This window comes from Phycodurus eques, chromosome 13 (genome assembly GCF_024500275.1).
Source record: "Phycodurus eques isolate BA_2022a chromosome 13, UOR_Pequ_1.1, whole genome shotgun sequence".
NCBI lineage: Eukaryota > Metazoa > Chordata > Actinopteri > Syngnathiformes > Syngnathidae > Phycodurus > Phycodurus eques.
The window spans coordinates 7,595,698-7,608,730 of NC_084537.1; the positions used below are offsets into that span (position 1 = coordinate 7,595,698).

The window sequence follows — 13,033 nt, forward strand, 5'->3', positions numbered from 1 at the left end:
GATAGGAATCATGTAGTGAGCCTGGAGGTGCTTAGCTGTCTCTGTGTATGCCTCGTTGGGAGCACAGTTCCTGCTTTGCACATCCTGACTTCTGACGGGCAATGTGGTGCATCAAATAAGATACACACTTGCAGTAATAAAGAACGTAGAAGTCACGATCGAATATTGTTAATGTGACTTGTTTTTCAGAGTGTTTGAAGAATATATGCCAGACAGTATTGTTACATTGCCTGTTTGTATGTGGTTATACAGCGTTTGTGTCCCAATATTCATTTTGAGAGAGAGAAGTGCTCTGCAAGTTCAATTCAAATTTTTGTTAGCTCGTCAATGGTGTTTTTATTCATTGTGTGTTAGCTGTGAGCTACGGATTTTTGTGAACAGAAACAAAGAAACGATGTCTGTGATGTATTTGAACATCCAATTGGTGCAATTCTTTTATGTATGTTTAAGTGTTACAGTGAACTTCAACTGGCGTGTCAATAAACAACTTTAATCAAGCAACATTCACTCTTACTCCTTGTTACTATGTTCGCACCTTAGCATCTTAGCATTAGTTGTGATCACGTGCGCTCTGGATAAAAGTGCTGGAGTGCATGGAATGCACTGCTTGTATAAGAGTGAGAAAATCTGAGACTTTAGATCCAGTCCGATCCGTTCCGATACTTGTTTTTTTTGCTGACACCGGACCAATTTCTGATCTCAAAGATCGGATCGGGGCACCCCTAGTTACTGGTTTGGTCCGTAATGTGTCAGAAAATTGGCAAAAACTTTGATAATTGGTTTCCAAAGTAAAAGAAGATGTTTGCAAATTTACTTTTTTGATTAAAAACAAAGATAATGATTCTGCATGGAGGAGTACAGAAATTTAGAATATAAACTGAGAGGCTCAAAGTCAGAGGATTTGGACAATTTTAAGTTAAACAAGGTCTCCAAATGATTAATTGATCATATTCGATTAGTTGAGCATTAATTGGTGCACCTCTAATGAATATTCCTATTTCCGTCAGACATGCCCCTGCACGTCCGCCGCAGCAGCGACCCCGCTTTGCTGTGTCTCAACGGGCCATTCACCGGTGGTGGCGTTGAATCGCGGGCCCAAGCAGAAGAACCGCCTTCGCGAAAGAACCCGACCCGATGGTCCACCACGGCCGGGTTCCTAAAAGCGCGGCATGCCTCAGGCACCAATAGCCTGGAGAGAAAGGTAAGCATTAGCTCTCATCACCCAAATGAGCAGAAATTAGTGCTCTTGTTTTTTCCTCTGCTGCAGCGTAAAGGCTTGGACACATACCGCAGCCTGCCCAGGGATGCTGGAACATGGGCCAATCAGAGAGAGTTTCAGAGGGAGACGGCGCGTTCGTCCCTGAGTGCCAATCACCCGATGGTGGACCGATGGCTGGAGAGGCAGGAACAGGTATGTTTGCGGTTGAGTGTGGGCGTTGAACATTGAAAAAACAATGATTTAACCACATTTTAGAAATAACTACATGAGAAAAGAGCATGATAGTGCTGGAGGGCTTGTGGCAATATAATTTGACCTTGGCAATTTGATGGCTCATTTTATGATGTTAAATGTTTGATTTAAAATGTTAGTCTATTATGGGACTGTTTCCATTACAGGATTTCCCCCCCCCCCATTATTTTCACATGCTGTATTTATTTTAGAGCTGTGGAAGTAGATGCAAGTTAAATTTTGGGGGGAAAGAAAGTTGCTGGAAAAAAGCTCTTATCGGTCTGTCTGTCTATCGATGTTATCACCATTAGGGCTGCATGATATTGGGGGGGAGGGGGGGAAATGACGTGATTAAAAAAAAAAAAAATGTTAACCTGCAATTTATATTGCGATGTCAAATAATACAGGATCAATGTTGGGAAAGTTCATTTTCTATGCCAACTAGTTGGAAGTTCAGTTCACCATTCTAAAAATGAACCAGTTCAGTTCATAGTTCATAATTAAAAATTTTGAACTAAGGTCACAGATCCAAAAATGAAGTAGTTCTTAGTTCCCCTCAATATTGTATGTTGCTGACTGTCTATAACCCTCAAAATACTGGTATTTCATTTCCCCATTGTTGCCACCCATTCAGTCCACACTCGTAGCCAGCTGCAGCTTTCACCCAACAATCTCAAAAACATGAGTAAAAATGTGTTGCTTGAATGGTGGTTTCTTTTTTTGAAATGAGAAATTAAAACAAAACCAGAACTGTAGTGCTTATATGTAAACAAAAACATGCAAGGCAGTATGCCAGGAATGATGGTAAAATGACATTGATAACTTTGCATTCCCAGAGGCTCTGGCTGACTATATTAACATTTTTTTAAATTCTCTACTGTAATATTACAAAACAAAATTTATTTCATATTATCACAGTGTGATCAAACAGGGTTTTAACTCAAGCATTATGATACCTAGTAATCCATATTGTATTACAAAAGAATCAAGGAACGTATATGGTCTCATTTACGCAGTGTACCTGAAGGCACCTCGTACAGTCAGCTGCGGCATTTAGTTTCATTTTGAAGAGCGAAATAGGAAATGCAGGAGGCGTACATTGTTTTCCGCGTCCTCTTTCATAGTTATGATACAAGGAGATAAGTATACAACACTCTGGGTTGCTCCATGTATTGTTTGAAGCGTTATAATTTACCGTAACATGGGTGCAGATCTAATTGGCATGTCCCAACAGGTACCTCTCCTGGTCAATTTCAATATTACAGTTGATTCACTTTATACTACAGTACACCAACATCGCAGCGGACTCTGTGATGTGACTATTACGCACGCGTACAGTAGTGTTCAGACCCCATTAAAATGTTCACTCGTTATATTGCAGCCATTTGCTAAAATCATTTAAGTTAATTCTTTTCCTCTTTAATGTACACACAGCACCACATATTGACAGACAAAAACGGAAATTGTTGAAAGTTTTGCAGACTTATTAAAAAAGAAAAACTGAAATATTACACAGCCATAAGTATTCAGACCCTTTGCTCAGTATTTAGTAGAAGCACCCTTTTGAGCTAATACAGCCATGAGTCTTTTTGGAATGAGCCAACAAGTTTGAAAAGGTGAAAGGTGAAACGTTTTCTGGTCACGCCTCCCCGATCAGTGTTTGATTTGTCAAGATAAAGCCCAGTGATTGTAAAAGACATGTAGTGTTGACACTGTCTGACCAAGATATAGCAATATTTTATGGCAGCATTCTGACATAGTGCAATCGTGAAAGACCAAATATGTCTTTTAGTATGATCCAGGCATTAACATGATAGTCAAAAATGCATTTGCAACAAAATCACATCGAATTGTATCTCAAATGAAAGCCTGTGATGTCTTTTTCAGATCTGTCAATATTTTGGGAGTATCGTATAATTTGCACCAGAATTAAAAACATTGTTTTTGCTTGAAAACGTCACCAATGCTAATAAATTCAACCAAACGGCACATTCCGATTTTTTGGAAAATTATATTTGTCAACACGGTCCACAAATGAGGTCTCTTTCTGCATTTATGATTGATTCATGCCATTGAAAAAGAATTGAGCTGCCCTTACTTTTAGCTAGTGCCGTATTCGACCACTTAATCAATGACAGCGTATTAAATTAGCGATTAAAAATGATTTTGGGATGGTGTTGTGTTGATGTTGGTGGCAACAGTACATGATAGTAATTTAAACTGAGGTCAGGACGGCATCCAGTCGAATTCCGGCGGCGGGGCTCCGATCGACTGGCCACCGCAGCTTTGTTCCTGCCGGAAAACTGGACTGTTTTCTTTGTCCAGTTGCGATCAATTCAATGACCTGGATGAATGAGAGTATTCACAGACAAACGCTGAACAAAGGATTGATGTCCAAGGGTTGGACTTTTATTTTGAAGTTGGCAGTTGGCCTCTGCGGGTGTTACTGTGGTGCTTTTTTGTTTGTTTGTTTGTTTATGGCATGCCTAATATGAATAATCTTGTTGTGGCTGGCCTGACTTCGACTTTTTGACTGGAGACAGAGCTTGATCACATGGGTTGAAGTCAAACTCGGCTAGATTATTGTCCAAACCATCATGTAAACAACCCGTAGTCCTGCTAGTTATCGCAGCATACAGGGGGAGCCCAATATTCTAATTACCGGGTTTGTTCACGTGACATTCGCCAGGACACCTGTGATGTTAATTTCAGTTGACAGCAGAGGGCGATATTACCCAACTTGGATACCTCTTGGAATGAGTAAAAATTGCTGTTGATGTTAAATTCTTACTCCACAAACAAAATATTAATCAGAATAATGTGTGTCGACTAGTGGTGGCACAAACAACATATTTTTGCCCAAAAATGTCTTCCTGTTCCTTCCCCTTTAACAATTCATGTTGTACATAAAATCACAAACTTCATTACAAAACCAAGAAATACATCGCAGTCATCTTTAATCGCGCGTTTGTGTGATTTAACACGTCAAGGTCGGCCAAACGGAGCAGCAGAAGTCTTGTGCTCTTGTACAATTAGCGTTGAAAGATGTTGAACAGGTAGGGTGGGTCGCCATGGCAACAGCGAGCCTTCCCCGCCACTGTGGAAGAATGTATTATATATAATTTATATACACACACGCATATAAAAGTGTGTGTGGTTTAGTCCTTAAAGCCTCACTGTGGTTTTCATATTTTGCTTTATTCACGAGGACTCACACTCCACACAAACACATACACTCGCGTCAAGTGCCTTGTTTGTGTGTGTGTGTGTGTGTGTGTGCGTGTGTGTGCGTGTGTGTGTGTGTGTGTGTGTCCTGGGCTGTTAGGGAGCGACGCGGTTATCTGTCATGGCGGGCCGGCGAGGGGAGGTGGTGCTCAACTCACCAGGGATGTTGTTAGAATGACATGTTGAAGGCCAAATGCACGTACACATACACACACACACACACACACACACACACACACACACTTGTGCGGGAATTACAAGGCCAGAGAGTGCCACACTGCATGCGCACACACATTGATCACAAATGTGCATGTTCTCATATGGCCAAAAGCTACAGAGATGCGTGTGTTTGTGTGTGTGAGTCCATCCTTGTAGCACACACACACACACACACACAATCTCTCTCTCTCTCTCTCTCTCACACACACACACACACACACACACACACACACACACAGTCAGAAGCTTGTTAGGAGAGTCGTGTGTGCGTGTGTATCGTCCCTCAGGTGGATCTTTAGCAAGCGGAGTCCTCATAAATCACAACTGGAGCACGTTCAACTTGCACATGTATGATTTAGTGTGTATATGAATGTATGTGTGTGTGTGCGTGCGAGAGAGATTTTGATGTGACTCAGGTATGGCCCGTAAGCGTTTGTCTATTGATCCCTCCATATGTGCGTGTGCCCGAGTGTGTGTTCGTGCATGCGTTTTAGGAGTCTGATTAAGTACAGTATATTGTGTTTATCCATCTGTGCGCGTGTGTGTGAATGGATTATATTTGTGTGTGTGTGTGTTGGTATTTGTGATTTTGTACGTGTGTGTTCGGGCACGTTAGTACACATGCTGGAGCCTATCCCAGCCATCTTCGGGCGAGAGGGGGGGGGGTACACCCTGAACTGGTCGCCAGCCAATCTGTTGTAAAGTCATCAGTCATATTTAAAAAAACAACAACAACAAAAAAACTATATTTTACAAATTCTGCCGGGGAATATACACTAATGAGCACAACTGTACATATATGCAGTCATACCCCTATCATAATGGAATGAAAGTGTAGGCTACACCTCTTTTATAACCACTAGGTGGCGGTGGCATATTAGAATGAAAGTGTACTCCTTTCTCATAACCTCTTGGTGGCGTTGGCATTTTGGAATGAACGTGTATAGCTTTTTTATAACCACTAAATGGCGGCATACATTTACAAAATGTGAGTTTTTTCCATTTGCCCCTATATGTATGTATAATGCGCACTATTGACTTTTGACAATTTTCTTTGGGGAAAAAATGCGCATTATACATGAGAAATTACGGTAAGTACAGTATGTGTGTGTATCCATCTGTGCGAATGGATTTGATTTGTGCGTCCGTGTGTTAATACTTGTGATTATGTGCGTGTGTTCGTGCGCACGTTATTGGTCCGATTAAGTACAGTATGTATGTGTGTATCCATCTGTGCACACGTATGCGTGTATGTGTGTGAATGGATTACATTTCTGTGTGCGTCTGTGAGTAGTTGTGATTACCTGCTTGTGTATCCGTCCATGTGTGTATTGATTTTATTAAAGTATGGGAGTATGTATCTGTTAATAGTATTGTTAAGTATGCATGTGTGTATGTGTGCGCATGTGTTAGTGTTAACTGTTGATGTCTGTAAAAGGAGGCTGAAGAGTCACCTGTTGGGTTTAGCTTTTAATGGTTTCTTAATTCTTTAGACATTTATTTATTACATTAATTTATCTGTTCATTATTTGTATCCTATTTTATTGTATTTCTTATTGTCCTTCAGTTTTTTTTATCCTGTCCTATCGTCATTCAGTCTTTTCAGCTCCAGTGTTTCCTCATGGGAGCCTCCACATTGGGAGGTGTGTTCGGTCTGCCTGCAGCGATGTCATCCTGCTGTTTCCCCTGCTTTGGGGGACTGGGGGGCTCTGCACAATGTCGAGAGTCCATTCAGGTTTACCTGGGTCATTGCGGTCTCTATAGCGGCATCCTTTGTGGCTGTGGGCTGTGGCACCTCTTGGTGTGGGTAGCTCCCACAAGTTGACTTTCCTCAATTTGATCCTCAGTGCCTTGCCATGTCTTTATACTATCAATCAACTATGTCCTGTGTGCGCGTGTATGTGCGTGTTCATGTGGGTGTGTTTTGCGTTTATACACTATATTACCAAAAGTATTCGCTCACCGACCCTGAGTCACATATGATTTTCAAAAGTCATATCGCATTCTAAATTCATATGGTTTAATATGATGTTGGTCTACTCTTCTCTTGTGTGAAGGCTTTCAACAAGGTTTAGGAGTGAGTTTATGGGGATTTTTGCCTATTCTTCCAGGAACATATTTGTGAGGTCCCACACACTGATGTTGGACGAGAAGACCTGGCTTACTGTCCACTCGAAATCAACCCAAAGGTGTTCTATCGGGTTGAGGGCAGGACTCTGTGCAGGCCAGTCTTCCATACCAAATTGTCTCCTCCATGTCTTTATGGCCATTGCTTTTGTGCACTGGTGCACAGACATGTTGGAACAGGAAGGGGTAATCCCAAACTGTTTGGCAGTCCAAAATCTCTTATTAGCTGAAGCATTCAGTTTCTTTCACTGGACCTCAGGGGGCTAATATTTTGGACATTTCCAACTTTGTGGCAAGAGTTTGGAGATCGAGAGAGATTCCAACATGACTGTGCATCAGTGCACAAATCAAGGTTTTATGTGGATGAACTTGACTGACCTGCACAATCCTGACCTCATCCCTACACAACACTTTTGGATGAATTAGAGTGGAGACTGAGAGCCAGGCCTTCTCGTCCAACATCAGTGTGTAACTTCACAAATTCCCATGAACACACTCTTAAACCTTGTGGAAAACGTTCCCAGAAGAGTTTTAGCTGTTATAACTGCAGAGGGAGGACCAATGTCATATTTAACCCTATGGGTAATGAATTGGATGTCACTTACATTCATATGAGTCAAGGCAGGTGAGTGTGTATCTGTGTCTGTGCATGTGAATTGATTATATTAAAGTATGAGCGTGTGCATGCATGCGTGTGTGTTAGTAGTGTGAATAAGTGTATGTGTGGCCAGCAGGTATGAGGGGCCGTGAGGGACATTATTCAGGATTAGCTCTCACACTTACTATTCAAATGCTTTCACACACACACACAAACTACTGAAAGGCTCTCATAAGGAGTACTCAAACACTCACATGCGCCCGAGTCTTGCTCTCATCAGAATCCGAATCATCTTTATTTGCTAAGCATGTCCAAAAAACACACAAGGAATTTGTCTCCAGTAGTTGGAGCCGCTCTAGTACGACAACAGTCAGTCAGTTGACAGAGAACACTTTTGAGATATAAAGACATTGACAAAAACAGTCACTGAGCAATAAAGGGTTGCTAGTTATCTGGTAATGCCGGTACAAATTATGAATATTTTTTTGACAACTGTGCAAAAAGATGCAGAGTACTCTAGCACTTAGAGCAGTTCGAATGACTAATCTCGCAATAGTCCGGTGCAATGACCATTGTGCAAAGGGCGCCGAGACTTCAAGGAGTGTATGCAGTTTAAAGTGACGAGTAGTGCGATCATCTGGGACAATGATGGTTGTGCAAATGTTACAGATACTCCTCAATCAGTGTGCAAATGGAGCAGATGCTTCTCTGGCATGAGTGGCCAGTATATGCAAATAGTGCAGCATGGCGAGACAACTACAGTGAGTGCACGAGTAATACATAATTGGCCCCACATAAATGTGACAACGAACTCAAGTCAAAAAAATTCCAGCTTGTTGTAATGGAATTATAGGTTAGGTGTTTAAGAAGTTGATCGCAAGAATGTCTACTAGTTCTAGTTTGCGTTGATCGGTAGCGCCGACCTGAGGGAAGGAGCTGGAAGAGCTGGTGACCGGGGTGCAGACGGTCCGAGAGGATTTTGCACGCCCTTGTCTTAGTTCTGGCAGCGTGCAAGTCCTCAAGGGTGGGTAGGGGGGTATCGACAATCCTTTCAGCAGTTTTGATTTTCCGTTGCAGTCGGAGTTTGTCCTTTTTTATAGCAGCACCAAACCAGACTGTGATGGAAGACCACAGGACTGATTCGATGACCGCTGTGTAGAACTGCCTCAGCAGCTTCCGTGGCAGGCCGTGCTTTCTCAGAAGCCGCAGGAAGTACATCCTCTGCTGGGCCTTTTTGAGGAGTGAGTTGATGTTGGTCTCCCACTTCAGGTCCTGAGAGACTGTAACTTGAAGGTCTCGACGGTGGACACAAGGCAGCTGGACGGCGTGAGGGGCAGCTGTGGCGAAGGATGCCTCCTCAAGTCCACGATCATCTCTACAGTCTTGAGCGTGTTCAGCTCCAGGTTGTGTCGGCCTTACCATAGCTCCAGCCGCTCCACTTCCTGTCGATATGCAGACTCGTCACCGTCCTTGATGAGGCAGATGACAGTGGTGTCATCTGCAAACATCAGGAGTTTTGACAGCCGGGTGCGTTGAGGTGCAGTCGTTCGTGTAGAGAGAGAGAAGAGCAGCGGAGAGAGGACACAACCTTTGGGTGCCCCAGTGCTGATGCTGCGTGTGGATGAGGTGGTCTCTCCCAGCCACACCTGCTGTGTCCTGCCCGTCAGGAAGCTGTAAATCCACTGGCAGATGGCAGGCGAGACGATGAGTTGGAGAAGCTTGGAGGAAATGAGTTCTGGGATGATGCTGTTGAACACTGAGCTGAAGTCCACAAACAGGATCCTCGCGTAGGTCCCTGCACTGTCGAGGTGTTCTAGGATGAAGTGCAGTCCCATGTTGACTGCATCATCCGCAGACCTGTTCGCTCGGTAGGAAAACTGCAGGGTGTCCAGCAGGGGACCTGTGACGCTCTTGAGGTGGTCCAACACGAGACCTTCAAAGGACTTCATGACCACAGATGTCAAGGCGACAGGCCTGTAGTCATTTAGGCCCGAGATTGAAGGTTTCTTGGGGACTGGAATGATGGTGGAGCGTTTGAAACAGGATGGTACTTCGCACAGTTCCAGAGATATATTGAAGATCTGGGTGAAGACTGGAGCGAGGCGGTCCGCGCAGACTTTGAGGCAGGATGGGGACACATGGTCTGGGCCTGCCGCTTTGTTAATCTTTTTTTGTTTGAAGATCCGTCTCACATCCTGTTCGTGGATGGTTAACGCAGAAGTCAGAGGTGTGATTGTCATTTTCAAATCTGCAGTAGAAAGTATTAAAGTCGTTGGTTAGTGTGCTATTGTTCTCAGCTTGGGGGGGATCATCGCTTGTAATTGGTCAGCGATTGGAATGCATGCCAGACTGATTTAGACTCGTTAGCGCTAAACTGTTTTTCCAACTTTGCTGCATAGTCATTTGCAATGTTAATTTCTTTAGTCAGCTGGTTTCTTGTGCGATTGTACAGGGCCCTGTCCCCGCTTTGATATGCGTCCTCCTTAGCTTGGCGAAGTTGCTTAAGTTTGGCAGTGAACCACGGCTTGTTGTTATTTAATGTGCGAAATGACTTTGTTGGTACACAAACCTCTTCACAGAAACTGATAGAGGATGTAACGGTGTCCGTATATTCATCCAGGCTGCCAGCTGAATTTTCAAAGACACTTCAGTCTGTGCAGTCTAAACTGCTTTGAAGTTACATCTTTGCTTCATTAGCAACTTCACAGCGACTCCAAATGCGGACTGCAGTGTGTGCTGAGCTCCGTGACGTCTGTACACCATTTTTCGTTGATATAGAAGCATATCCCGCCGCCTTTTGCTTTCCCCGATGATTCCATGTCGCGGTCTGCCCGGTGAAGATGGAAGCCGAGAAGCGTGACGGCGCTATCAGGTACAGCGTCATAAAGCAAAGTCTCCATAAAGCACATGGCGGCGGAACGTCCGAAGTCTTTACTGGTCTTTATCAGAAGATGCTCGTCCATTTTGTTGGGTAGGTAGCATAGATTCGTGCGGTGGATGGACGGAAACACCAGTCTGTATCCTCTCTTGCGGAGTTTCACCTGGATGCCGGCTCGCCAAAGACCGCAGTCGCTGCTCCGGTGAGTAACTCAGGGAAAAAACTGAGCGGATTCGCCAAAGTTGGTGAAAGAAATTCCGAAAGTATTTGAGATGGAAATATGAAAGGATTTGAGTATATTTTATGAATGGATTTGAAGATGGCATGTGAATAGATTTGACATGTTTATGCGAATGTGTTTGAGGTGTATGTGTGCAAACATTTGACATGTTATGTGAGCGTGTATTTATATGAGTTGAAATGGAAGTGGTTTCAAAATTAAATATTGCATTGACCAACAGCCATAAAGTACAATAGTAAGCCTAACTTAAGCAGTCGCGTAACATAGCATTATACTGTATCGTACATACATATATATATGTCGTATACTTGTTGATTATTGTGTTACAGGATATGACGTAATGGTCGACCAATCAGAAGCCGTGTCGTGTATGACGTAGGGCTAGGCTGGCTCGTCTATCAAGAGCGAGACGCCATTATTCTGTCGCGGATGCTGCCGAATAAAGGTGCCTTTCAGGCTAAAGCGCAGTGGATGTGTGTTTACTCCTGGACTCAAGACTGAGGTTCAACACCGCTGCGTTATAATCTGAAACGTATACGGTTCGTTGCCGGCAGGATGGCCGGATATTCGTGTTTTCTGCGCCGGTGTCATAGATATGCACTCCAGACTACACACAGCCAAATATTTTATGACTTTTTAAAATATAGGTACTTCTCAATAAATTTGAATATATTTGAAAAGTTTTTCTTCAGTACTCATAGTGATTAAACACTGAAGTACTTTTCAGAGGGCAAATTGCAGCCTAATATCTACATTAAAAATCACTTTATTTCTTGAATTAATTGACTATTTCGTTTGACGTTATATTTTAGTTAATCAATATGGGGAATTTTTTTTACTTGCTATGTGCTACAATCATCAAAATAATACATATTTTAAATATGAAATACTTCACTCTTGAGTGTGTGCAGTGTGCAGTTCATCTCTATAATTTCACTTTTTGAATTGAACTACCTAATAAAAGATTTACACTATTCACGTGTGAGCATGATTGACATGAACTTGTCAATGCCAGTGATGTGTGCGAGAAAGTGCTCGTGTGAACGCATTTGAGTAGTGTTGATGAGAGCATTTGAGTGGTATCAATGAGAGCATTTGAGTAGTGTAAATGAGAGCCTTAGACTAGTGTAAATGAGAGCATTTGAGTAGTGTTAACATGAGAGTGTTTGAGTAGTCCTTATGAGAGCCTTTCAGTAGTTTGTGTGCTGTGAAAGCATTTCAATAGTAAGTGTGAGAGCTAATCCTGAATAATGTTCCTCATGGCCCCTCATAGGTGCTGCTGTGGAGCTTTGATGTCTCGTGTGTGTGTGTGTGTGTGTGTGTGTGTGTGTGTGTGTGTGTGTGTGTGTGTGTGTGTGTGTGAGAGAGTGAGTGAGTGAGTGAGTGAGTTGGCCACATGGGGAATTCATATCTTCAGAGGAGTTGTGTGCGTGTTGTGTGTGCAGATTTGTGAAGGTGATGCAAGTGCGTGGCAGCCATGTTGCGTTTAACACTGCATGCATGACTCCCGCTGGCTTGTGCGCGTCTCACCGCCAGACGACCCGCTCGCTCTGTATTTGTTTTTGCTTTTGCAATTATTCACGTTGTCGGGAAGCCATGAGCCAATTGGAGATTGCATCGTCTAAACAAATAAACTGCACTGGAAGTGGAGTATAACCATATTTGTTTCATTTCACATTCATTTTCTGCTGTAGGGGTAATGGAATTAATCCGATGCAGAGGGCAAACTTTTAAAGGAGACATGCATTTTTTTTCCGCCATATTTGCTTGAGCGGAGGCAGAATTTTTTTTTACCAAGTGTCTGAATTACACCATTTTTTTTTTCTCTTTTAAAGGGTGCAGCATTTCTTCATCAATCTGCCAAATTACAACACGTTTCCTTGGACAGATTTAGCTTTTTTAGTCACAATTTTAAACAGTTCCCAGGTGTCTTAAATGAGAACTTTTTTTTTAAATGTATGACCCCAAAACAAATCAAATGAAATATGAGACAAAGGATATACAAAGAATTTTTCAATATTATTATAAAGACCCCTCCTTGGGCAGTCACCTTATCGTGGTGGAGGGGTTTGTGTGTCCCAATGATCCTAGGAGCTAAGTTGTCTGGGGCTTTATGCCCCTGGCAGGGTCACCCATGGCAAACAGGTCCGAGGTGAGGGACCAGACAAAGCACGGCTCATAGACCCTTTATGATGACGACAAACAAGGACTCAGGTTTCCCTTGCCTGGACGCGGGTCACCGGGGCCCCCCTCTGAAGCCAGGCCTGTAGGTGGGGCTCGAAGGCGAGCGGCTGG

At 43.1% G+C, this 13,033-nt stretch overlaps 1 protein-coding gene across 8 annotated transcripts in view; it reads left to right on the top strand.

Moving 5' to 3' along the window:
* The window catches only part of LOC133411869 (partitioning defective 3 homolog), a 239,468-nt gene that overhangs the window by 88,735 nt on the left and 137,700 nt on the right, over window positions 1-13,033 (top strand). For all 8 annotated transcript variants that reach the window (XM_061694629.1, XM_061694635.1, XM_061694633.1 and 5 more), the window contains exons 4-5: window positions 1,008-1,201; window positions 1,268-1,411. In XM_061694629.1, the coding sequence (XP_061550613.1) occupies window positions 1,008-1,201; window positions 1,268-1,411 (338 nt within the window). The remainder of the gene's footprint in view (window positions 1-1,007; window positions 1,202-1,267; window positions 1,412-13,033) is intronic.